Source organism: Somniosus microcephalus, chromosome 6 (genome assembly GCF_052327205.1).
Source record: "Somniosus microcephalus isolate GS21.2 chromosome 6, FLI_Smic_1.0, whole genome shotgun sequence".
NCBI classification, from domain to species: Eukaryota; Metazoa; Chordata; class Chondrichthyes; order Squaliformes; family Somniosidae; genus Somniosus; species Somniosus microcephalus.
The window spans coordinates 114,790,467-114,817,498 of record NC_140992.1 but is presented as its reverse complement, the minus strand read 5'-3'; the positions used below and the strand labels follow the sequence as shown (position 1 = coordinate 114,817,498).

At 44.7% G+C, this 27,032-nt stretch overlaps 1 protein-coding gene across 1 annotated transcript in view; it reads right to left on the bottom strand.

The window, feature by feature from the left end:
• klhl6 (kelch-like family member 6) overlaps positions 1-27,032 on the bottom strand; it is an 87,021-nt gene that overhangs the window by 32,447 nt on the left and 27,542 nt on the right. Inside the window, exons 2-3 of the mRNA XM_085990723.1 lie at positions 9,946-10,111; positions 1,433-1,882 (exon numbers count right to left, since the gene is read on the bottom strand). Of these exons, the coding sequence (XP_085846849.1) occupies positions 1,433-1,882; positions 9,946-10,111 (616 nt within the window). The remainder of the gene's footprint in view (positions 1-1,432; positions 1,883-9,945; positions 10,112-27,032) is intronic.

Sequence of the window (27,032 nt, the reverse complement as noted above, 5' to 3'; positions counted from 1 at the left end):
GAGTGTTGGATAAACAAAGGGATTTATGGGTTTAGCTACCTAAGTCATTGATAGCTAGCTCCCAGATGCAAAATGTGATTGAAAGTCTAATGTAATGCCAGGTTTCATCACAGGAGGTTTAGAATATCAAAGCAAGATAGTACTACTGCAGTTACACAGAGCGCTGTCAGACCTCAGGTCTGGGCATCCCACCTAAGCAAATATTGGCCAAATTCAGCAGGGGGGGGAGTTTGTAGTTTTATGAATCAGCACTTCCAGCAGGGAGCTTCACCTGCTGGGAGCACATATCGGGAATTTGGGCCTGTACCCGCTGTGACTTTCTGTCTATTAATTCCCAACATCAGTGGACAAAACCCTGCACAGAAACACAGATTTGGAAAATTCCCCCTTAGGCCTGAAGGACTGATGAGAAACTGGGAAAACTTGCTTTATATTCCTTGGGGATGAGGGTGTTCAGGGGGTGATCTGATCAAGGCGTTTAAAATAATGAAGGGAACTAACAGGGTACTTAGGGACCAACTTTATTTATAATTCGAGTCAAGCCAGTTAAAAGTGGCCATTCTCCATATGTTTCACTAGGCTGCTCGAATTTACAGGGCATCACTTTCAAGCCCAATCCTTTTCTCAACTGACGTCTGCACAGGCACATTTTCCGGTGGAAGTCGCCAGATAGTGATCAGGAGCGGCCGGTTTCCCCCTCCCTTGTCAAGCTGTATGGTCATAACCCTTCGCCTGTTGCTCAGCTGAAATCAACTTTGATTGAAGCCAGGACTGTCCACACGGTATGACTCAGCACCACACTGGACAGTGCCTTTACCAACTGGACCATCAGGAGAGCTCACTCTCAGTCATCTCAGCCGACTGCAACCCAGGTGTTTTGAACTGTGATATCCAGAGGTGTCAGCTCAGTGGGCAGTACTCTCGCCTCCGAGTCAGAAGGTCATGGGTTCAAGCCTCACTCCAGAGACTTCAGCACATAATCTAGGCTGACACTGCAGTGCAGAACCAAGGGAGTGCTACACTGTCGGAGGTGCCATCTTTCCGGTGAGATGTTAAACCAAGCTCCTGTCTGCCCTCTCAGGTGGACGTAAAAGATCCCACGGTACTATTTTGAAGAAGAGCAGGGGAGTTCTCCCTGGTGTTTTGGCCAACATTTATCCCTCAACAAACATCTCTAAAAAAACAGATTATCTGGTCATTATCTCATTGGTGTTTGTGGGACCTTGCTGTGCACAAATTGGCTGCCACGATTCCCTACATTACAACAGTGACTACAGGTCATTGACTGTGAAGCGCTTTGGGAAGTCCTGAGGTCATGAAAGTCGTTGTATAAATGCAAGTCCTTCCCTTTCCATTTCCACAGTCACCATCATAACCAGCACAATCTGACAGGAAAGGTTGGAATGACTGAATCAGTGTAGAAAAGTCCGACCTCATTGCCTGACAGGTGGTACATCCTGGCTTCTTGCAACAGATGGAACACGTCAGGGTTTTGCCAAACAAGTTCATCACCTTCCACGCGCTCCACAAAATACCAGGGGTCCAGGAGGGGAAGGCGGACATGCATCAGGACCTGGCAGAGCTGGTGCCGCCTCTCGGGTTCTCGGTAGCGCACCCAGCGTGTCACTGTCTCAAACACCTGCTCCTCCTCCGTGACGTAGAGCTCATCGCTTCCGAGAATTTCCGACAGAATCTCCGCCGGCAGCTCCAGGAACTCCTCGTGAGTCAGCACCTGGGGGAAGTTCTGCACGATGTAGTTCTGGACACATCTCTTCAGGCTGTCCAGGGAGTGAGTGTCGGCCAGCCTGAGGATCCCCACGCAGTTGTCCGGGTGTAGCGCCTCCGTGAGGAAGCTGGCGCAGGCATCCACCATCCGCAGGAACTGTCGGGCAAGGAAACAGGCACACAGTCATGAAATGTGCCCCCACACACTCCCTTAGCTTTTCTGTTCGTGCCCTCCCTCTGTCTCCCCTTCCTCTTCTGACTCTCAGTGGGCTCAGTCCCACGAGCACTGACAGCCTTCCGCCACTTCGCCCATTCTTCCCATGTGAGCTCGGACTGTGAGTATCTGCAGACTATTCAACCGTGAGTAGTATCGCAGCAGAGCCCGATCCTGACAACCACACAAGTCCAATAGGAGCCACTAGATAATGGAAACCCTGGCTGATATTGTTCCCTCCCTATCCCTAGGGCACCTGTAGTACCCTTACCATGACCCCTCTCTCCCCCCGACCCCCCACACTGAGATCACCTAAGTCAAATGAGGCTTGTTTATTACATAGAGCAGCAACATTCAGCATCACAGACCAGGAGCTGTACATTGAAAAGAAATAGGAACTTGTACTTATATAGCACCTTTCACAAACTATGGACATCACAAAGCTTTACAGACAATTAAAAAGTTTTTGAAGTATAGTCACTTTTGTAATGTAGGAACCAATCTCATGTCTGTGCCTAGATAGTGAGTGTCGACGGGTTAGTCAACTATAGAGGGGCTAACAATCAAGCCTGATCCTGTCTTATTACATGCATAAATTTCCCATCTCACATGTCAGCTTGGCTCATTGCTGGCACTGTTGCCCGAGTCAGAAGGTAGTGGGTTCAAGCCCCACTCCAGGACTTGAGCAAATAAAGCTGGGCCGACATTCCAGTCCAGTACAGAGGGAGTGCCGCACTGTCGGAGGTGCCGTCTTTCAGATAAGATATTAACCCGAGGCCCGGCCTGCCCTCTCAGGTGGCCATTAAAGACCACGGATGAAGAAGTGCCTTGACAAGTGGTTATCTCTCAAATCACACCACCAACAAACACAGATTAATCGGTCATTTCCCTCATTGTTGTTTGTGGGACCTTGCTGTGCACAAATTGGCTGACACATTCACCTACAAAACGACAGTGACTACATTTTAAACATTAGTCTTGGTTCAATGATTCTGGATTAGAAGAAGCAGCTAGGCTGACACTCCAGTGCAGTACTGATGGAGTGCTGCACGTTCAGAGCTGCCATCTTTCAGATGAGACGTTAAACCGAGGCTCCAACTGCTCTCTCAAGTGGATGTAAAAGATCCTATGGCCACTATTTGAAGAAGAACAGGGGTGTTCTCCCCAGTGTCCTAACTAATATTTATCCCTCAACCAACATCACTAAAACAGATTATCTGGTCATTATCTTATTGCTGTTTGTGGGAGCTGGCTGTGTGCAAATTGGCTGCTGCATTTCCCTACATTACAACAGTGACTCCACTTAAAGTATTTCATTGGCTGTAAAGTGCTTTCAGACATCCTGAGGATGTGAAAGGCGCTATGTAAATGCAAGTTCTTTCTTTTGTTTCTCACGGGCCACAGTTGAATTGTGTGCTGTTCTGAGCTCCTCGTTATAGGAAGAACATTAGAGCCATGGAAAAGGTACAGTGAAGATTCAGTAGAACGATATCAGTAATGAGAGGTTGTAGTTATGTAGATGAGCTTGAAAACTGTTCCTTTTCACTGAACAGAGAAGGTTAAGGAGGATCTAACAGCAGTTTTCAAAAATATGAACAGTTATGAGAGAATAATCATTTGAGATTGTTTCCACTGGTTTGCAAATCGGTAACAAAGGGTGATAGAGTGAGGAGATGTTAGATGAAATCTTTTCATATGGAGATTTATTAAAACATGGGAAACTTTACCACAAGTGGCTATTGAGGCATAGCCTACAACACCAGTTAAAATGGAATTGGATAAATATTTGTAAAGGAAGAATATAAAAAAGATACAGGGAAAGGAGGTTAGAGCAGACAGTTGAAGCACTGGCACAATGGGCTGAACAGTCTCCTGTGCTGTAAATTGTATAATTCTCCATGTTCTTACAGTCGGCAAGCAAAAGGCAGTTGCCAAGCACTACTACAGGTCAGTGTAGGGGGCTCTGGCTGCACTCCCTGGAGAACAGTACAATCAATGTGAAAAAAGACTGCCAGGTCTAATGGTGCAGTGAGTTACACACTGGCCTCTGGGAGTCCGGGCTAATGGGATGAAAGTCTCCTCTGTTTGCTGGCTGTAAAGGTTCTATGTGAAAAAAATTCAGGCAGTCTCAATCCAATATCTAGCAGGCAGGGAGCCACATGCAAATCTATCCCAATTCAGCACTAATGAGCAATCTCACTCAGGAACTGAAATGGAAAAATGTCACACTAGTTTAGTCGAGTGTGTTCTTCTAAGGTTAACTCTGTTCCACATTGATAAAACCGTATAGAGGGAGCTTTACTCAAAACCCTTACTGTAGCTGTCCTGGAATTGTTTGGTGGGACTGTGTTAAGGAAGCTTTATTCTGCAGCTAATCCATGCTATATCTGAATTGGGAATGCTTGCTGAAATAGTGTAGAGGGGCCTTCACTCTGTATCCAACCCTTGCTGTACCTGACCTGGGAGTGTTTAATGGGGACAGTGTAGAGGGGCCTTCACTCTGTATCCAACCCGTGCTGTACCTGACCTGGGAGTGTTTAATGGGGACAGTGTAGAGGGAGCTTTACTCTGTATCTAACCCTTGCTGTACCTGACCTGGGAGTGTTTGATGGGACCATGTGGAAGGAGCTTTACACTGTATCTAACCCGTGCTGTACCTGCCCTGGGAGTGTTTGATGGGACAGTGTAGAGGGAGCTTTACTCTGTATCTAACCCTTGCTGTACCTGACCTGGGAGTGTTTAATGGGGACAGTGTAGAAGGAGCTTTACTCTGTATCTAACCCTTGCTGTACCTGACCTGGGAGTGTTTGATGGGACAGTGTAGAGGGGCCTTCACTCTGTATCCAACCCTTGCTGTACCTGACCTGGGAGTGTTTAATGGGGACAGTGTAGAGGGAGCTTTACTCTGTATTTAACCCGTGCTGTACCTGACCTGGGAGTGTTTGATGGGACAGTGTAGAGGGAGCTTTACTCTGTATCTAACCAGTGTTGAACCTGACCTGGGAATGTTTGATGGGACCATGTGGAAGGAGCTTTAATCTGTATCTAACCCGTGCTGTACCTGACCTGGGAATGTTTGATGGGACCATGTGGAAGGAGCTTTAATCTGTATCTAACCCGTGCTGTACCTGACCTGGGAATGTTTGATGGGACCATGTGGAAGGAGCTTTAGTCTGTATCTAACCCATGCTGTACCTGACCTGGGAATGTTTGGTGGGACCAGGTGGAAGGAGCTTCACTCTGTATCTAACCCGTGCTGTACCTGACCTGGGAGTGTTTGATGGGACAGCGTAGAAGGAGCTTTATTCTATATCTATCCAGTGTTGTACCTGACCTGGGAGTGTTTGATGGGACCATGTGGAAGGAGCTTTACTCTGTATCTAAGCCGTGCTGTACCTGACCTGGGAGTGTTTGTTGGGACCATGTGGAAGGAGCTTCACTCTGTGCTGTACTGACTATGTTTAATGCTCACTGGATCCATGGAATGGAAAGTGCTCTGTTGCCCACGATTAATCTCCTTTGCTTTGAACACAAATGTCACACAAATAACATCATAAACAAGGAAGGTGCTGCAGGAGAGAGGAGTAGGGGATGCAGGTTTTACATTCTGTACAAGACTCCTTTCTGACCCAATATGTAAGAAACCCAACAAGAGAGGAAGCACTGCTCGGCCTAGTGATGGGAAATGGACCAGATCAGATAAGAGAAGAAAGTGTGTGAGAACATTTTTGGAGTAGTGATCACAAGATAATAATGTTTAAGATAATGTTTCAGAAAGATATAAAATAGTACAAAGGCCAAAGTAATAGATTGGAAAAAAGGAGCGATCAATAGAGTTTAGGATAAATATTTTCCACTAAAAAATAAGAACAAACTCGCCAAGAATGCGATGCCATGAATTAATAATGAAGTGAGGATAAAATTGAATCTAAAGAAAATGGCATACGCAAAGTGCAGAAACAACAAAGGAGAGGACGACAAAAGGGAATATGATGAGTTTAGGAAAGAGATTAAAAAGATAAAGAGGAAATATGAAATGGAAATACCACAAAATATAAAAAGGATGAGTAAAATATTCTATAGGCACATGAGTAACTAAAGGAGAATTAAGATAGGGCTAGGACCACTAAAGGATGAGCGAGATAAGCTCACAGGAGACAACACTGAAGTGGCAGGGATACTGAATAGATACTTTACCTCAGTTTTCACTGACGAGGCTAACAAAGAGGAAATCAAGAGGGTTATTACAACAGTTAAGATAGAAAGGAAGGATAAGCTAGACAAACATAAGGAGGGCAAGACCCTGAGTCCAGTTGGACTGCACCTGCTGATAATCAAAGAGACTAGGGAGGAGATAGCAGAGGCATTAGTGTCCATATACTGTATGAAAATGCAATAGAAAAAGGAATAGTGCCAGAGGACTGGCAAATAGCAAATGTAATTCTTATCTTCAAAAAGGGAGATAGAACTAATCCAGGTAACTATTGACCAGTTAGCTTAACGCCAGTATTAGGAAAGATACCCACCACTAAAAGATGAAACAGCAAAACATCTAGAGACAGAGAATATAATAAAAATAATTAGCATGAATTTCTGAGAGGAGTTTCATGTTTAACCAGTCTTACTGAATTGTTTGAAGAAACAACAGAAAGATTAGACAAGGGCAATGTAGTGGATGTGGTATACATGGACTCTCAGAATGCCGTGGATAAGATGCCACATAACAGACTCATGACTCATGAAGTCAAAGGTCATGTAGCAGACTGGATTGAAAGATGGCTGCAACACAGAAAACAGAGCGTAGGAGTTAAGGGAAGTTTATCAGACTGGTAGCAAGTGAAAAATGAGGTCCTGTAGGGATCTGTGCTGGGGCCATTATTGTTCACCAGGTGCATAAATGATTTGGACTCAGAAACTGAAGGTATGGCGTCAAAATTTGCAGATGACACCAAATTGGGGGGTATAGCTAATAATGAGGAGGACTGCACCTAAATACAGGAAGACATAAACAGGCTTGCAGAGTGGGTGGATAAATGGCAAATGAAATTTAATATAGTGAAGTGTGAGGTGGTTCGTTTTGGTAGGATGAATAAAGAGGGAGGTAATGTTAAATTTATATAGAACCTTGGTTAGACTACACTTGGAGTACTGTGTGCAGTTCCAGACTCCATACTACAGAAAGATTATTGAAGCCTGGAGAAAGTGCAGAAAAGATTTACAAGGATATTACAGAATTAAGAGGATGCAACTATCAGGAAAGATTGAGCAGGTTAGGGCTCTTTTCTCTGGAGAAGAGAAAACTAAAAGGAGACCAGAGAGAGGTCTTTAAAATTATTACGGAATTGGATAGGGTGAGTGTGGAGAAACTGGTTCCACTGTGGGTGTGTCTAAGGAAGCATAAATAAAGAATAGCCGCTAACAGATCAAATAAAGAATTTAAGAGGTATTTCTTTACACAGAGAGTGGAGAGAATGTGCAACTCGCTGCCACATGGAGTGGTTGAAGCAGATACATTTAAGGGGATGCATACATGAGGGAGAAGGGAATTGAGTGACACGGAGGCAGGGATAGGAAGAGGTAATTAGGGCGATGGAGGCTCGTGTAGCGAATAAACACTGGCACAGGCCAGGTGGGCCAAATGGCCTGATTCTGTGCTGTAGATTCTATGTAGGTGTCAGAGTAAGAAAGTTACTGCAGAGGCAACAAAGTGCAATGGTGTGAAAACCACACTATCCTGCTGTTTACAGATTCATCTGGACATGTGTGTGTGTTCAAACCATCAGGGGATACCAGCCACAAAGCACAGACAACAGATCAATAACAAACAAGTTGACACCCCCAGAGAGCTGGGGATCCAGCCACCCTGCTTATTCAGTGGCGGTGCCATCAACTTCAGGGAAATGTGAGGCAGCTGAAGCCTGTGGAACAGTTTCAAATCAAAATCAGAGTGACTGCAAGTACGTGAAGGGGAAGCTGAGATGTTTATCATTCTGTAATATGTTTTATCTTTCCCCATTCAGAGAAGCGATGCACAGTTTGTGGTTTGATGCAAATACTTCAGTCTGTGTCAAAGATTCCGTGTGCTGGATTCAATCATGTGTAAACAAAAAATATTTCCCTGTAACATTGGAGTCAGTGACTGGCTATTGGGAGGTGCGGAGGGGGTGGGGGTGATCACCAGTGTGCTCTCCAGTCACTCACCAAGAACAACACATTGGACTTCCAACAGTTTGTACCACCGCAACCCTAATCGGCATTCATCTCTGCCCATAGAGTTGCCGATGACAATCAATTGTTGCACTCCACCATTAGCCATCAGCTATTTAAGTCAAATGGGTTGGCTTGTATCTCAGATCTGTAGGGTTAGAATAGAGGCATTTCCTGCTGTTTTAGAGCATCTTTACTGGCCAGTGGAGCTGTCCCTAGGTAGTTGAATGAGAACTGAGTCTTTTAGATACCTTTGGCTGATTTTAGTCTACAGGTGTAAGTTAGTTCTAAATGATTAAGAACTTCTGCAAATTCCCCCTGAGAGCTCAAGTGCAAACAGCGTTCAATTTTCTGGTGTAAAGCTTATTTGCATAGTTATTCACAACACCAGATGCGACCTCAAACTGGTGGTGGACGAGAAAAATTGCATGCGTCCAACTTAAGGGAATGAACCAATTAAAAGTGGGTAAGAAAAATCAGAAAGCTTTAGGAGACTGTCAGAAAGGGATCCGAACTCATGATCAGTCTTTGTCAAGGCTGGAGGGGCAGGGGATCGAGCCACGACAGGCCAAACTGTAGGTAACCGTAGAGGCAGGCACATGTCTGCCAACAAGAGATGGAGCAGCCCATCAGCCGAGCTCCTGTTTGATGGCTGCTAAAGTTGAGGCGGTGCTCCAGGAGCTGCTTGCAAGGAAGGTGACCCTCCGTGCCATGCCGCAGTACTATCTCCATAGGTCAGCATTACAGCAGGCCTGCAAAGAGATGCAGCCAAGTTTGAGACTATTACTGCTTCTGCACATGTACAGGCCCTATGTTGCATGGTAGCTGCAGGTGTCCTTACAGCGAATGACACAGCTCGCCAACCATTTCTTTGCTGACTCAGACCGTCAGAAGACTTATCCCTGTGGACTTTGCCAGGAAGGTGTTCCAGGGTCTGCAGAGGTGGTTGGCACCATCTTGGAAGCTGCTAACAAGGCTGTAGATTACCTCGGCATGGGTTTTGTTCATATAGTGCAAGGTAGAGCACGACCTGCTGTGATTGGAGTGCTTCTGGAAAACCATGCAGGACAACGGTTAAGTCAGTCATTCACACATCTTAGTGATGCCACCCGGGATCTGCTATCACAGCTTCCTTTGAGAGGAGTAGCCTTCAGCAGCATTGGATCTGCCAAGAGAGTTAATTCTACCTCTGTTTCCAGATGTGGGTATACGGGTGTCCCTCTGTAGGTCATCCGCTTCTTTTAAAAACTCACCTTGGAGAATTCCCATTAGGAAACCCATTATTTGCAGTAATTTGCTGTGGGCAAATAAAATATATATTAATTAAGAACGACTGGCACATAGGCTCATGAAAGCCTAAGTGGCAGTAGGAAGAATAGAACAATGGGGAAAAAAACTAACGAGTAAAGGGCCCAGAAATGCATACCATTGCGTGCTATGCCCTATAAAGGAAACTCCTGAGCTGTCCGTCCCTAGCAGTCCTGGGCGGCAGGTTTCATGGGTGCGGATTGTAATTGGCATCCCGCACATCCTCATTCTGGAAAATGGGCGTTCCCATCCTCATTTTAATATGCAAATGAAGGTCCAGTCTGCTGTGGATGGGAGTTTCCACCACCTCTACCCCCTCCCCCGCCACGTCCCTCAAGACCCGACCAGGAAATAGGCAGCAATCGATATGGAATCAATTCTCCGCCCCCCCACCCCCGCAATTTAATGCCCTATTGCGCCGCACCTTTCTCTGTGTGCGGCGGTATAACAGACAAAAACTGCCCGTAGCAGAAGGTTTCATTGTTGCTAACCTGAAAGAGACTGGCTGCCTCCAGGATCCTCTGGACATTCTGTCTGGTGATGTAGACTTTGCTGGTGTAGGTATAGTCCAATAAGGTCTGCATGGTATCGGCATCGACTCCTTTAATCACAATCTTTTCTTCATGCTTTTCTTTAAGGTCATTACAAAACATCGCCCTGGGAGAGAAATGAAATCTCACATGAGAAAAGGATTCATTCATTTTCTTTTTTTTTGCCAATTCTGTATTTCCTCTCGTTGAAACCAGATCACCCAGAGCCAGTTGGAGGGTGAAATAAAGAATAGATTGGCCTTCCAAAGCTAGGCTTTATTAACTTTAAAATCAGCAGCATATCTTTCCACATCCAGTCCCAACTAAAGCTAGAAAAGGACTGAATTTAAGGTAGCCACAACACATCATGTGATCATCAACTACCAATGAGATTACAACACATATCCCAAGGCAGTTAACAAACAACGAATCACAATACTTTTACTAATCAAGGAATAATCACCACATTCACCCCTCCTTTTAAAATATACTCCAACCTAATAACTTTTACAATTTACAATTAATTATTTACAACTAAACTATGCACGAGATTAAAACTATTTACATAACACAATTCTAAATGAACAACAACAAATAATAACATTACGCATAAGTATTAAGTATCTCTCAACTAAAACAATATACTATAATATTTCAACAATTTTTAAAACATTACTATCAATGTAAAAGTCCATTTTCAATCGGTCGACCGGATATCTTGTTCGTGTCGACCTTCTTAACCTTGGTGAAATTCCTTGCCCTCCCACGCCAGAAGGCACAGAAGTATCTTCAACAGGAAGGCTATCCATATCCCGATTCTCAACGGTTTCCGGATTAGAAATCCCATCAGAAGATGAACTGGGACAGTCATAAACATCTATCAAAGGCTGACTAATAGAAGTATGATTATCTGCAATCGGATTGGAAATATTCGTAGTATCTGTAACAGCATCCACATTATCTGAATCATGACCATTATTAATATCCTCAGAAGAGGGCTGGCCACCACAAGGAGCCAAGTCTTTAATTGAAACAGTACTTTCTTTCCCATCTTGGAATCGAATATGAGCATATTGGGAATTTGCCTCCAACAGCTCCACCTCCTCCACCAAGGGGTCATATTTTGACAATCTAACATGGCGTCGAAGCAACACAGGTCCCTGCATAGTAAGCCATGAAGGTACTGAATATCCCGTAGTAGATCTCCGCGGATAGTTAAAGAGCCTTTCATGGGGGGTCACATTAGTAGCCGTTGAAAGCAATGATCTAATGGAATGCAGGGCATCAGGCAGCACCATTTCCCACTGTGTATTCTTAAGGTTCCGGGATGTCAACGCCAACATAACTGCCTTCCAGATCACCCCATTGTATCATTCACACTGTCCATTACCCTGGGGATTATACGGGGTAGTTCTACTAGTAGAAATTCCCCGACTCTGAAGGTATTCCTTCAACTGGGAAGACATAAAAGAACTTCCCTGATCCAAATGGATATACGCAGGCATCCCAAAGATAACAAAAAGTTGAGTCAAACATTTAATAACTGTAGCAGCTGATACATCTGCACAAGGAAAAGCAAAAGGGAACCTTGAAAACTCGTCCACAACAGTAAATATATATCGGTTTTGAGTAGTTGAAGGAAGAGGTCCCTTAAAATCGACACTCAAACGTTCAAAAGGAGAAGTAGCCTTTATAAGATGAGCTCGTTGAGGCTTAAAGAAATTCGGTTTACACCGAGCACAGATAGAACATGATGAAGTCATCCGCTTGACGTCTTCAACTGAAAAAGGCAAGTTCTTACTGCATACAAAGTGTATCATCCTCGTAACCCCAGGATGACATAAGGCATTGTGAAGATTAATAAGCGTATCTCCGTGAATCACAGAACAATAAGCCCTCGACAGTGCATCAGCAGCAACGTTATCCTTCCCCGGACGATAAACTATGTCAAAATGGTAACATGCCAACTCAATCCTCCATCTCATTATTTTATCATTTTTAATCTTTCCAAAATGTTTAACATCAAACATAAAGGACACAGATTTTTGATCAGTTACCAACGTGAAATGTCGCCCCGATAAATAATGTCTCCATTTACGCAATGCTTCTACTATTGCGTATGCCTCTTTTTCTATTGAGGAATGTCTTTTTTCACTATTATTCAAAGTACGTGAGAAAAAGGCCACAGGTCTTCCATTTTGGTTCAAAGTAGCCCCAATTGCAAAATCCGAAGCATCCGTCTCAATCACAAAGGGAACCTGCTCATCAATGGAATGCACAACTGCTCCTAAAATATCCTTTTTAAAATTCTCAAAACATGTCCTGGCCTCCCATGATAGAGGATATGTCGTAACCCGAATAAGAGGCCGGATCTTCCGTGAAAAGTTTGCAATCCAATTAGAATAATAAGAAAACAGTCCAACAACTCATTGCAAAGCCTTAGAATTAGTAGGACAAGGTAAATCGATCAATGGTCGCAGACGTTCTGGATCTGGTTTAATCTTATTTCCCGAAATAATATACCCCAATAGATTTCCCTCAGTAGTCGAAAAGATACATTTCTCTTTGTTAAAAGTTAAACCAACTTTTTCCGCAGCTTGAAGGAATCTTTTTAAATTAGAATCATGCTCCACCCTTGATTTGCCACACACTGTGATGTCATCTAAGTATGAAAAGGTGTCAGAGAGGGAGTTATCACTTATAAAAGCATCCATTGCCCATTGAAAACAAGCAACACCATTAGTAACACCAAATGGTATTCGGCAAAACTGATACAGCTTTCCACCAGCCTCAAAGGCCGTATATGGTTAATCCTTCTTAACAATAGGAATCTGATGATAAGCACTCTTTAAATCAATAGTGCTAAAAACTTTATACTGAGATACTTTATTAATAAGCTCATCAATCTTAGGCAAAGGGTACGCGTCTAATTGAGTATACCTATTAATAGTTTGGGAATAGTCTATCACCATTCGTTTCTTGTGTCTCTCATTAGTCATGACAACTACTTGTGCTCGCCAAGGCGAACAACTAGGTTCAATGATTCCTTCCAATAAGAGACGTTGAACTTCAGAATTAATAAATTCTCTATCCTGACTACTATATCTTCTTGACTTGGTAGCAATTGGCTTACAATCTGACATCAAATTGGAAAAAAGTGATAATGGAGGAATAGATAAAGAGGTTAATCCACAAATAGATAAAGGTGGCTTAGTCCCTCCAAATGAAAGACTAAGAGACTCGTGTAACTGAAGCACATCATGTCCAATCAAAATATCCGCACAGAGATTAGGCAAAACAGATAGGCGTATATCAGTATACGTATTACCTAGAAGAACCATTTTCACAAAGCAACAACCAGCTATTTGTGAAGTAAGGGTCGTCTGAGCCATACACACCTGATACGTAACAGGCGAAATTTTCAACTGCTTCTCCTTCGCAAACTGAAGACTTATAAAACTCTCAGTACTGCCCGTATCTATAAGGGACTTCACTTCCAACCCATTAACTTGAGCCGTAACTATAGCTTTGTTTAGGCCATGAGCAAATGCAGCAGAAATTGATGCAATAAACGCCCTATCTAAAGGCTGAATAGTCACAGAAGAGGTAGTGGAGGAAGACCCTCCCACACCAGGAGAAGGGAAGGTAATTGAACCTGATGATTTGCACACACGTGCATAATGACCTCTCTTGCCGCATTTACTACACACAGCCTCCCGAGCAGGACACTTCAGACGAGGGTGCCGGATATTCCCACAAAAATAACACTTCTGAATCCTAGAGGCAACGGCCGCCGAAGTAGAAACTGTTTCAAAATCTAGTAAACCACTCCCATTAAGTCCACATAATTCCTTTTCATCCGAAACTGCCGAAACCATAGTCGCAGGCCGATTAAAAAGAGCATAAAAATCCGAACTTCTCTGAGCCACATCCAATGTAGAAGCTTGCTCAAAAGCACTTTTAAGATCCAGAGTCTTATTTTCTAACAACCGCTGACGAATTGATCTAGACAGTAATCCATTAATAAAAGCATCCCGTACCGATTCGTCCTTATATTCTTCAGCCGTCACAGCCTTATAATTACAGTCAACACTAAGGCACCGAAGTGCTTGTAAATAAGTATCCAAAGATTCTCCCACCTGCTGCCTACGGGCAGATAGAAGATGACGTGCAAATACCTCATTCTTTGGTTTAAGAAAAATCTTTTCCAATGTAGAAATAGCCTCTTCATAAGTTTTACAGTGCAAAATATATTTATATACATCCGGGTCAATGTAGTTGATCAGCATATTCAGCTTATTTAGAGCCTCTTGATCCAACACGCCCAAAAAGTTTTTAAATGTACAATACCAATGTTTCCATTTATCATCCACTCCAGCAGAATTGGGGTCAGCCTTGAATCGTTCTGGTTGAAGATATCGCTCCATTCTAACATAAAGTTAATAAATTGAAATAAAGAATAGATTGGCCTTCCAAAGCTAGGCTTTATTAACTTTAAAATCAGCAGCATATCTTTCCACATCCAGTCCCAACTAAAGCTAGAAAAGGACTGAATTTAAGGTAGCCACAACACATCATGTGATCATCAACTACCAATGAGATTACAACACATATCCCAAGGCAGTTAACAAACAACGAATCACAATACTTTTACTAATCAAGGAATAATCACCACAGAGGGCAAGGCAGGTTTGGTTGTAAATTGTTCCATGGCCATCATTAAATTCCACCCCGTGATCAAGCAACAAATCATAGAATCATACAGCACAGGAGGCCGCCATTTAGGCCATCTTGCTTGTGCCGGCTCTTTGAAAGAGCAATCGAATTAGTCCCACTTCCCACTCTCTTTCCCCATAGCCCTGCAAATTTTTCCTTTTCAAGTATTTATCCAATTCCCTTTTGCATGTTGCTATTGAATCTGCTTCCACCACCTTTCAGGTAGTGCATTCCAGATCATAACAACTCGCTGCTTAAAAAAATTCTCCTCATTTCCCCTCTTTGACAATTATCTTAAATCTGTGTCCTTTGGTTACCGACCCTCTTGCCAGTGAAAACAGATTCTCCTTATTTACTCTATCAAAACTTCTCATGATTTTGAACACTTCAATCAAATCTCCCCTTAACTTTCTCTGCTCTAAGGAGAACATTTCTAGCTTCTCTAGTCTCTCCGCATAACTGAAGTCCCTTATCCCTAGTATTCTGGTAAATCTCCACTGCACCCTTTCCAAAGCCTTGACATCCAACAACAAGAAGCTGTTTTGGAGTAGGACAACCCAAGTCAACTTAATTCCATCTCTAATTTGGAAATGGATCCCCCCCCACTTCCTCCACCCCCCTCAGTCCCAGAGCTGCCCTCCTTCACACAGCAGCCAACATGAAATTAGTGTTAAATAGCTCATTGCTGGAAAAAACAAGAGGGCTTCTGAGGTGAGCTAATCATCACACTCCTTTTCAAAGAACAACTGCCTTGCTAGAGCCTCAGTAAGTAGGCCCGAGCTCAGTAAGCATCCTGGGAGAAGCTGATAAAGGAATAAGCCACTCCAACGCATGAGGATTGGGAGGCTGCCAAAAGCCATGAGTAGTATCTTACTCTCGTTCATTTTGAGGTTTCACCCTCATTTCTGGATAGTTACCTGCATTTTTAGCACATGTATGTTTCTGTCAGTACATAGTTAATTGGCATATTTTCCATCAAACGGAATATATGAAAGGTCTGTGACAACCCAACCCTTCTGGGGGTGTAAAGTAGCCCTAAGTCCCCAGCAAATTTGCTCCACCTCACGCCATCAGCACTTGACTGAGCCTTCGCCAGCTCCTCGGGCTGGAAGATCTTAGAATTGTGAAAGGAGTCCATGGCCCCCTAAAGTCTGAGCCATCCCGACATTCAACAATAGCAAAAGACTACATTCCTGAAGCAGCCCGGGAGAGAAGAGGGGGCATAGAACTAACTCCAACACTCCCCAAGCCCTCTTCCTTCTGGTTGAATATGTGTGCGAGCCACAGCAGCTAATACTGGGGAAATATAGGCCTATATGTAAGTTGTATGCTGCACATATGTGTAGGGATTTTGCAATAATTTTGAGATTTCCTACAGTTCCGAAGATTGAATTTTGATTAAAGAATACCTGGGTAATATACCTTTAAAAATCCAGGGATCAAAATGGCCACCAGACCGCATGGCAGAAGACAAGGAATTGAAAAGGCAGCTTCCGTGTGTGTCTGTGAAAAAGGTGAAGATCAAAGATGGCTGACCAGACTGCCAATCAAAGGCAGTTCAGGGAGTTTCCCCTCCCTGCAGAGACAATCGATGTGTTTACAGAAACTGCTACACAAAGGATTACTGCGGTTTCAGTCTAACCACAAGGACAATGACTTTTGTTTACTCAAGCAATCAAGGAAATAGACATGCTTCTTTTTCAAACCACAGCAGCTTTATTCAAAAGCCCATCACAGACAATGAGGACACATTTAAACTGAAAAAAAACGCAGTTTAAACGAATGGGTAATTCATCCAAACCCATTCCAGACAATGGGGACAGTTTGGATCCCTTTTGTTTAGCCCAGATACATCCGGATTTGGGCGAGCCCAAATGGGGTATAAAAGATAGCTTCTCAGAAGCCTCTCTCTCTCTGTGGCCTCGCCTCTGTGCCCTTTACAACGTGGGAGCCTGACTAAAGGGGTGGAACACCAGCAGTTTACTTTTAAAATACTGGGGTGTTTTTACTTCGGGGCAGTGAAGATCAAAGATCGCAGGGCACGGAGCAGGCGGGTTTTCATTGGTGAGCATATACTTTTCTGGCCCATTACAAGGCAACTTAGAATAGGTATAGGGGTGGGAATTAAGTGGGAATTTTGTTAGAACTGTGATTTTAGTCAATTTCCCCTCGTTGTGTCCGTTCTCTCCTCCCCTATTTAAGTAACAGTGTTGCACTAGCAGATAAGGCTGTAGTGAACACTGAGAGTAGCTGTATTAAAGTGCTGTTTCTTTAAGTAAAAGCCACTAAGCAAAGGTGCTGTAGTGAGCAAGGTGTTTCTATATTAAAAGTGCTATTAAAAAGAGTGTTGCACTAAACAGAGGCGTGCTTCAGTGGACACTAAGGGTTCTGTATTAAAGTGCTGTTTTTAAGTAAAAGCCACTAAGCAAAGGCGCTGTAGTGAGCAAGGTGTTTCTATATTTAAAAGTGATGTATTTAAATAAAGGAGTGTTGCACTGAGCAAAGAGCGCTCTAGTGGACACTAAGTGTACTGCGTTGAGTAAAAGTGCTGTATCGAATATAGGAGTGTTGTATTGTTTATTTTTAAGTTGTTTCTTTCTTTTTGTTTCAATAAATACTGGTCTGTTTTGCACCCAAACCACGAGTCACGTTTTCTGTCTACATCGCTACCGAATAAGTCCGGTGGTCAGAACCAGGAATAGGGGAGCGCTTCGAAACCACACGGGGGTCCCTGGAGCAGCTCAGAGGCTTCTGACTGGCCAGAGACAATAACCCCAACCCCGCTGTTGACCAGCTCTCAAATATCAAAATTGACCCCCTGTATCGCACAAGGTTCTGGGGTCGGGGAGCGGGGGGGGGGTGGTGGAGTGGGGGGGGTGAAGGTGGGAAAGGGAGTGACCTTCTAAACTCATGACTAAAGGCTAGAGCTGTGTGGCAGGTACAAAGATACACCTAACCTTCTTGGGACTCAGACTGTGCATGACTTGGTTGCCTCAACTGGTTGACTAGCCATTTACAATAGGTTGTGCAGGTAGATTGTGTTCCTATTGATCTGGTCAATAAAACACCGCCACTTATTTTTGTAGATTATCTCAGAGCAGATAAATAGTTAGGGCAGCAATAGAATCATTAAGATATCTACAATCCCTGGGTCACTCAATGTCATGTCATTCCAGGTGGTCCTGTGTTTCATCTGGCAGCTGTTTGGACACCCCAACCCTGTCCCTTTCTCGCCCAATGTTTGCTTGGACTTTCAATATGGGAAAGCCCCCTTATAAATATCTGCGATTTATTTAGCAAGTGACCCTTCCGTTTACTCCGAGAGCCTATATTTTCACCAGCTTTCAAGTTTTATCATGCATCGTTTATAATTCCGTTTCCACCCAATCCCCCAACAGAAATGTAATGGCAATTTGAAAAGGAATGTTCCAAAATTAACTGGTTAACAAAGTTACAGCAAGAGCAGTCTGGAACGACAACATTCATTCGAAACAGAAACTGAGGTTTGATTTTCATCGCCTCGTGAGGTGCTATCTGTAACAAGCTGAGTATGTGTCGGTTTCAATATCTGCCTGGCATTGGGTTACAGAACCAGCTCGCATTCTTCAACATCAAATCAAACATCTGCTGAATAAATAGTTAGGCAGAGAATGTTCACTGATCTGGAGTAATGGAAGAAACAGAGGATGAGTAGCAGAAAATTAATTTATTTAATTAAAAGGATGCACAAAAAGTAATAGGAAACTTCTTGTTTCATATTAGATTTTGTGCGACCTCCTTTGTAACCAATCCTGCTCTGTAACCAAACCTGCCCTATAACCAGTCCCCCTCTGTACCAAGGCCCTGCTCTGTAACCAGTTCTGCTCTGTAACCAGGCCCTGCTCTGTACCCAGGCCCTGCTCTGTAACCAGTCCTGCTCTGTACCAAGGCCCTGCTCTGTAACCAGTTCTGCTCTGTAACCAGGCCCTGCTCTGTACCCAGGCCCTGCTCTGTAACCAGTCCTGCTCTGTACCAAGGCCCGGCTCTGTAACCAGTTCTGCTCTGTAACCAGGCCCTGCTCTGTACCCAGGCCCTGCTCTGTACCCAGGCCCTGCTCTGTAATCAGTCCTGCTCTGTACCAAGGCCCTGCTCTGTAACCAGTTCTGCTCTGTAACCAAGCCCTGCTCTGTACCCAGGCCCTGCTCTGTACCCAGGCCCTGCTCTGTAACCAGTCCTGCTCTGTACCAAGGCCCTGCTCTGTAACCAGTCCTGCTCTGTAACCAGTCCCTGCCCTGTACCAAAGCCCTGCTCTGTACCAAGGCTCTGCTCTATACCAAGGCTCTGCTCTGAACCCAGGCCATGCCCTGTACCAAAGCCCTGCTCTGTACCAAGGCCCTGCTCTGTAACCAGTCCTGCTCTGGAACCAGTCCTGCTCTGGAACCAGGCCCTGCTCTGTAACCAATCCTGCTTTATAACCAGTCCTGCTCTGTAACAAGGCCCTGCTCTGGAACCAGTCCTGCTCTGGAACCAGGCCCTGCTCTGTACCCACGCCCTGCTCTGTAACCAGTCCTGCTCTGTACCAAGGCCCTGCTCTGTAACAAGTTCTGCTCTGTAACCAGGCCCTGCTCTGTATCCAGGCCCTGCTCTGTAACCAGTTCTGCTCTGGAATCAGGCACTGCTCTGTAATCAGTCCCTGCTCTGTAACCAGGCCCTGCTCTGTAACCAATCCTGCTCTGTAACCAGTCCTGCACTGGCACCAGGCCCTGCTCTGTAATCAGTCCCTGCTCTGTAACCAGGCCCTGCTCTGTAACCAATCCTACTCTGTAACCAGTCCTGCTCTATAACCAGGCCCTGCTCTGTAACCAGACCCTGCTCTGTAACCAGGCCCTGCTCTGTACCAAGGCCTTGCTCTGTACCAAGGCCCTGCTCTGTAATAAGGCCATGCTCTGTAACCAGTCCTGCTCTGTAACCAGTCCTGCTCTGCACCAAGGCCCTGCTCTGTAACCAGGCCCTGCTCTGTAACCAGGCCCTGTTCTGTACCAAGGCCTTGCTCTGTACCAAGGCCCTGCTCTGTAACCAGGCCCTGCTCTGTAATAAGGCCCTGCTCTGTAACCAGGCCATGCCCTGTAACCAATCCTGCTCTGTAACCAGTCCTGCTCTGTACTAAGGCCCTGCTCTGTAACCAGGCCCTGCTCTCGAACCAGTCCTGCTCTGTAACCTGTCCTGCTCTGTAACTGTGGTGATTATTCTTTATGTTTAGTAAGAAGTATTGTGATTGGTTGTTTGTTTCCTGCCTTGGGATATATGTTGTAATCTCATTGGTAGTTGATGTCATGTGATTTGTGGTTTGTGGTGGCCATCTTAAATTCAGTTCTTTCCAGCCTTTAGTTGGGACTGGGTGTTGAAGATGTGCTACAGGATTTTTAAGTTAATAAAGCCTAGATTAGAAAGGCAAATCTATTCTTTATTTCAATTTATTAACTTTATGTCAGAATGGAGCGATATCTTCAACCAGAATGATTCAATGCTGACCCTAATTCTGCAGGAGTGGATGATAAATGGAAACACCGGTATTGTACATTTTAAAACTTTTTGGGCGTGTTGGATCAAGAGTCTCTAAATAAGCTGAATATGCTGATCAACTACATTGCTCCGGATGTGTATAAGTATATTTTGGACTGTAAAACTTATGAAGTGGCTATTTCTACATTGGAAAAGATTTTTGTTAAACCAAAGAATGAGGTATTTGCACATCACCTTCTATCTGCCCGTAGGCAGCAGGTGGGAGAATCTTTGGATACTTATTTACAAGCACTTCGGTGCCTTAGTGTTAACTGTAATTATAAGGCCGTGACGGCTGAAGAATATAAGGAAGAATCGGTACGGCATGCTTTTATTAATGGATTACTGTCTAGATCAATTCATCAGCGGTTGTTAGAAAATAAGACTTTGGATCTTAAGAGTGCTTTTGAGCAAGCTTCTACATTGGATGTGGCTCAGAGAAGTTCGGATTCTTATGCTCTTTTTAATCGGCCTGTGACTGTGGTTTCAGCAGTTCCGATGAAAAGGAATTATGTGGACTTAATAGGAGTGGTTTACTAGATTCTGAAACAGTTTCTACTTCAGCGGCTGTTGCCTCTAGGATTCAGAAGTGTTATTTTTGTGGGAACGTCCAGCACCCTCGTCTGAAGTGTCCTGCTCGGGAGGCTGTGTGTAGTAAATGCGGCAAGAGAGGTCATTACGCACGTGTGTATAAATCATCAGGTTCAATTACCTCCTCTGTGACTATTCAGCCTTTAGATAGGGCGTTTATTGCATCAATTTCTGCTGCATTTGCTCATGGCCTAAACAAAGCTATAGTTACGGCCCAAGTTAATGGGTTGGAAGTGAAGGCCCTTATAGATACGGGCAGTACCGAGAGTTTTATAAGTCTTCAGTTTGCAAAGGAGAAGCATTTGAAAATTTCGCCTGTTTCCTATCAGGTGTGTATGGCTCAGACGACTCTCACTTCACAAGTAGCTGGTTGTTGCCTTGTGAAATTGATTCTTCTAGGTAATACGTATACTGATATACGCCTATCTGTTTTGCATAATCTCTGTGCGGATATTTTGATTGGTCATGATGTGCTTCAGTTACACGAGTCTCTCAGTCTTTCATTTGGAGGGACTAAGCCACCTTTATCTATTTGTGGATTAATCTCTTTATCCATTTCTCCATTATCACTTTTTTCCAATTTGATGCCGGATTGTAAGCCAATTGCTACCAAGTCAAGAAGGTATAGCAGTCAGGATAGAGAATTTATTAATTCTGAAGTTCAACGTCTCTTATTGGAAGGAATCATTGAACCTAGTTGTTCGCCTTGGCGGGCACAGGTAGTTGTCACGACTAACGAGAGACATAAGAAACGAATGGTGATAGACTATTCCCAAACTATTAATAGGTATACTCAATTAGATGCGTACCCTTTGCCTAAGATTGATGAGCTTATCAATAAAGTATCTCAGTATAAGGTTTTTAGCACTATTGACCTAAAGAGTGCTTATCATCAGATTCCTATTGTTAAGAAGGATCAACCATATACGGCCTTTGAGGCTGGTGGAAAGCTGTATCAGTTTTGCCGAATACCATTTGGTGTTACTAATGGTGTTGCTTGTTTTCAACGGGCAATGGATGCTTTTATAAGTGATAACTCTCTCTGACACCTTTTCATACTTAGATGACATCACGGTGTGTGGCAAATCAAGGGTGGAGCATGATTCTAATTTAGAAAGATTCCTTCAAGCTGCAGAAAAAGTTGGTTTAACTTTCAATAAAGAGAAGTGTACCTTTTCGACTACTGAGGTAAATCTACTGGGGTACATTATCTCGGGAAACAAGATTAAACCAGACCCAGAACGTCTGTGACCATTGATTGATTTACCTTGTCCTACTAATTCTAAGGCTTTGCAACGAGTTGTTGGACTGTTTTCTTACTATTCTAATTGGATTGCAAATTTTTCACAGAAGATCCGGCCTCTTATTTGGGTTACTACATATCCTCTATCATGGGAGGCCAGGACGTGTTTTGATAATTTTATAAAGGATATCCTTGGAGCAGTTGTGCATTCTATTGATGAGCAGGTTCCTTTTGTGATTGAGACGGACGCTCCTGATTTTGCAATTGGGGCTACTCTGAACCAAAATGGAAGACCTGTGGCCTTTTTCTCACGTACCTTGAACAATAGTGAAAAAAGGCATTCTTCAATAGAGAAAGAGGCGTATGCAATAATAGAAGCACTGCGTAAATGGAGACATTATTTATCGGGGCGACATTTTACGTTGGTAACTGATCAAAAGTCTGTGTCCTTTATGTTTGATGCCAAACGTTTTGGAAAGATTAAGAATGATAAAATAATGAGGTGGAGGATTGAGTTGGCATGTTACCATTTTGATATAGTTTATCGTTCGGGGAAGGATAACGTTGCTGCTGATGCGCTGTCGAGGGCTTATTGTTCTGTGATTCACGGAGATACGCTTATTAATCTTCACAATGCCTTATGCCATCCTGGGGTTACGAGGATGATACACTTCGTACGCAGTAAGAATTTGCCCTTTTCAGTTGAAGACGTCAAGCGGATGACTTCATCATGTTCTATCTGTGCTCGGTGTAAACCGAATTTCTTTAAGCCTCAACGAGCTCATCTTATAAAGGCTACTTCTCCTTTTGAACGTTTGAGCGTCAATTTTAAGGGGCCTCTTCCTTCAACTACTCAAAACCGATATATATTTACTGTTGTGGATGAGTTTTCAAGGTTCCCTTTTGCTTTTCCTTGCGCAGATGTATCAGCTGCTACAGTTATCAAATGTCTGACTCAACTTTTTGTCATCTTTGGGATGCCTGCGTATATCCATTCGGATCAGGGAAGTTCTTTTATGTCTTCCCAGTTGAAGGAATACCTTCAGAGTCGGGGAATTTCTACTAGCAGAACTACCCCGTATAATCCCCAGGGTAATGGACAGTGTGAACGATACAATGGGGTGATCTGGAAGGCAGTTATGTTGGCTTTGACATCCCGGAACCTTAAGAATACACAGTGGGAAATGGTACTGCCTGATGCCCTGCATTCCATTAGATCATTGCTTTCAACGGTTACTAATGTGACCCCCCATGAAAGGCTCTTTAACTATCCGCGGAGATCTACTACGGGATATTCGGTACCTTCATGGCTTACTATGCAGGGACCTGTGCTGCTTCGACGCCATGTTAGATTGTCAAAATATGATCCTTTAGTGGAGGAGGTGGAGCTGTTGGAGGCAAATTCCCAATATGCTCATATTCAATTCCAAGATGGGAAAGAAAGTACCGTTTCAATTAAAGACTTGGCTCCTTGTGGTGGCCAGCCCTCTTCTGAGGATATTAACAATAGTCATGATTCAGATAATGTGGCTGCTGTTACAGATACTACGAATATTTCCAATCCGACTGCAGATAATTATACTTCTATTAGTCAGCCCTCGATGGATGTTCATGACCGTCCCAGTTTACCTCCTGATGGGATTTCTTATCCGGAAACCGTTGAAAATCGGGATATGGATAGCCTTCCTGCAGAAGATACTTCTGTGTCTCCTGGTGTGGGAGGGCAAGGAATTTCACCAAGGTTAAGAAGGTCGACACGAACAAGATATCCGGTCGACCGATTGAAAATGGACTTTTAAATTGATAGTAATGTTTTAAAATTGTTGAAATATTATATTATATTGTTTTAGTTGAGAGATACTTAATACTTATGTGCAATGTTACTATTTGTTGTTGCTCACTTAGTATTGTGTCATGTTGAATAGTTTTATTTTGTCTGTGCAAAGTTTTAGTTGTAAATAATTAATTATAAATTGTAAAGGTTATTTAGGTTGGAGTATATTTTAAAAGGAGGGGTGAATGTGGTGATTATTATTTATGTTTAGTAAGAAGTATTGTGATTGTTTGTTTGTTTCCTGCCTTGGGATATATGTTGTAATCTCATTGGTAGTTGATGTCATGTGATTTGTGGTGGCCATCTTAAATTCAGTTCTTTCCAGCCTTTAGTTGGGACTGGGTGTTGAAGATGTGCTACAGGATTTTTAAGTTAATAAAGCCTAGATTAGAAAGGCAAATCTATTCTTTATTTCAGTAACCACTCCTGCTCTGTAACCAGTCCTGCTCTGGAACCAGGCCCTGCTCTGGAACCAGGCCCTGCTCTGTAACCAGGCCCTGCTTTGTAACCAGTCCTGCTCTGCAACCAGCCCCTGCTCTGTAACCAGTCCTGCTCTGTAACCAGTCCCCCTCTGTCCCAAGTCCCTGCTCTACACCGAGGCCCTGCTCTGTACCAAGGCCCTGCTCACTACCAAGGCCTTGCTCTCTAGCAAGTCCCTGCTCTGTAACCAGCCCTTGCTCTGTAACCAGGCCCTGCTCTGTACCAAAGCCCTGCTCTGTAACCAGTCCTGCTCTGTAACCAGTTCAGCTCTGTTACCAGTCCTGCTCTGTAACTAGTCCCTGCTCTGTAACTAGTTCCTGCTCTGTAACTAGTCCCTGCTCTGTAACCGGGCCCTGCTCTGTAACCAGGCCCTGCTCTGTAACCAGGCCTTGCTCTGTACCAAAGTCCTGCTCTGTAACCAGTCCTGCTCTGGAAACAGGCCCTGCTCTGTAACCAGGCCCTGCTCTGTAACCAGGCACTGCTCTGTACCAAGGCCCTGCTCTCTATCAAGGCCCTGCTCTGTACCAAGGCCCTGCTCTGTACCAAGTCCTGCTCTGGAACCAGGCCCTGCTCTGTAACCAGGCCCTGCTCTGTACCAAGACCTGCTCTGGAACCAGGCCCTGCTCTGTAACCAGGCCCTGCTCTGTACCAAGCCCTGCTCTGTACCAAGGCCCTGCTCTGTAACCAGGCCTTGCTCTGTAACCAGGCCCTGCTCTGTAACCAGGCCCTGCTCTGTGACCAGGCCTTGCTCTGTACCATGGCCCTGCTCTGTAACTAGTCCTGCTCTGTAAACCGTCCCTGCTCTGTAACCAGTCCCAAATCTGTACCAAGACCCTGCTCTGTATCAAGGCCCTGCTCTGTACCAAGGCCCTGCTCTGTAACCAGTCCATGCTCTGTAACCAGGCCCTGCTCTGTAACCAATCCCTGCTCTGTAACCAGTCACTGGTTTGTACCAAGCCCCTGCTCTGTACCAAGGCCCTGCACTGTACCAAGTCCCTGTTCTGTAACCAGGCCTTGCTCTGTAACCAGGCCCTTCTCTGTAAACAGGCCCTGCTCTGTGACCAGGCCCTGCTCTGTAAACAGGCCCTGCTCTGTACCATGGCCCTGCGCTGTAACCAGTCCTGCTCTGTAACCAGTCCCTGCTCTGTAACCAGTCCCTGTTTTATACCAAGGCCCTGCTCTGTAACCAGTCCTGCTCTGCAACCAAGGCCCTGCTCTGTACCAAGGCCCTGCTCTGTACCAAGGCCCTGCTCTGTACCAAGGCCCTGCTCTGCAACCAGCCCCTGCTCTGTAACCAGTCCTGCTATGAAACCAGTCCCCCTCTGTCCTAAGTCCCTGCTCTGCACCGAGGCCCTGCTCTGTAGCAAGGCCCTGCTCTGTACCAAGACCCTGCTCTCTAGCAAGTCCCTGCTCTGTAACCAGTCCTTGCTCTGTAACCAGGCCCTGCTCTGTACCAAAGCCCAGCTCTGTAACCAGTCCTGCTCTGTAACCAGCCCTGCTCTGGAACCAAGCACTGCTCTGGACCAGGCCCTGCTCTGTAACCAGCCCTGCTCTGTAACGAGGCCCTGCTCTGTAACCAGGCCCTGCTCTGGAACCAATCCTGCTCTGTAACTAGTCCCTGCTCTGTAACTAGTCCCTGCTCTGTAACCAGGCCCTGCTCTGTAACCAGGCCCTGCTCTGTACCAGGTCCTTCTCTGGAACCAGGCCCTGCTCTGTGACCAGCCCCTGCTCTGTATCCAGGCCCTGCTCTGTAACCAGTCCTGCTCTGGAATCAGTCACTGCTCTGTAATCAGTCCCTGCTCTGTAACCAGGCCCTGCTCTGTAACCAATCCTGCTCTGTAACCAGTCCTGCACTGGAACCAGGCCCTGCTCTGTAATCAGTCCCTGCTCTGTAACCAGGCCCTGCTCTGTAACCAATCCTACACTGTAACCAATCCTGCTCTGTAACCAGTCCTGCTCTGTAACCAGGCCCTGCTCTGCACCAAGGCCCTGCTCTGCACCAAGGCCCTGCTCTGTAACCAGGCCCTGCTCTGTAACCAGGCCCTGTTCTGTACCAAGGCCTTGCTCTGTACCAAGGCCCTGCTCTGTACTAAGGCCCTGCTCTGTAACCAGGCCATGCTCTGTAACCAGTCCTGCTCTGTAACCAGTCCTGCTCTGTACCAAGGCCCTGCTCTGTAACCAGGCCCTGCTCTGTAACCAGGCCCTGTTCTGTACCAAGGCCTTGCTCTGTACCAAGGCCCTGCTCTGTAATAAGGACCTGCTCTGTAACCAGGCTGTTAAGTCTGTGTGTTATATTGAGAATTACTACACAGACCACAAGAGTAACTTTTAACAGGTCTTTACTAGTCGAAGGTCAGGGCGGAACTGCCCAATAAATCATTACACAGCAGTTATATACCGGTGTGGTCACCACCGGTATTACAGTATACAGCAGCCAAGATAAAGTAGTGCAACTCTTAAAATAGTTCCCTTAAAGGTGGAACGGTTACATACACCACAATCCTCCCTTTTTAGCTTAACAGTATATATTCCCCATTAACATAACATAATAACATATATACACAACTTCATGTACAACAGTTCACAGATTCAGTCTCTCTGGAGGCTTCCTGACTCGGTCCGGATAACGCCTCGGTGGTGTAG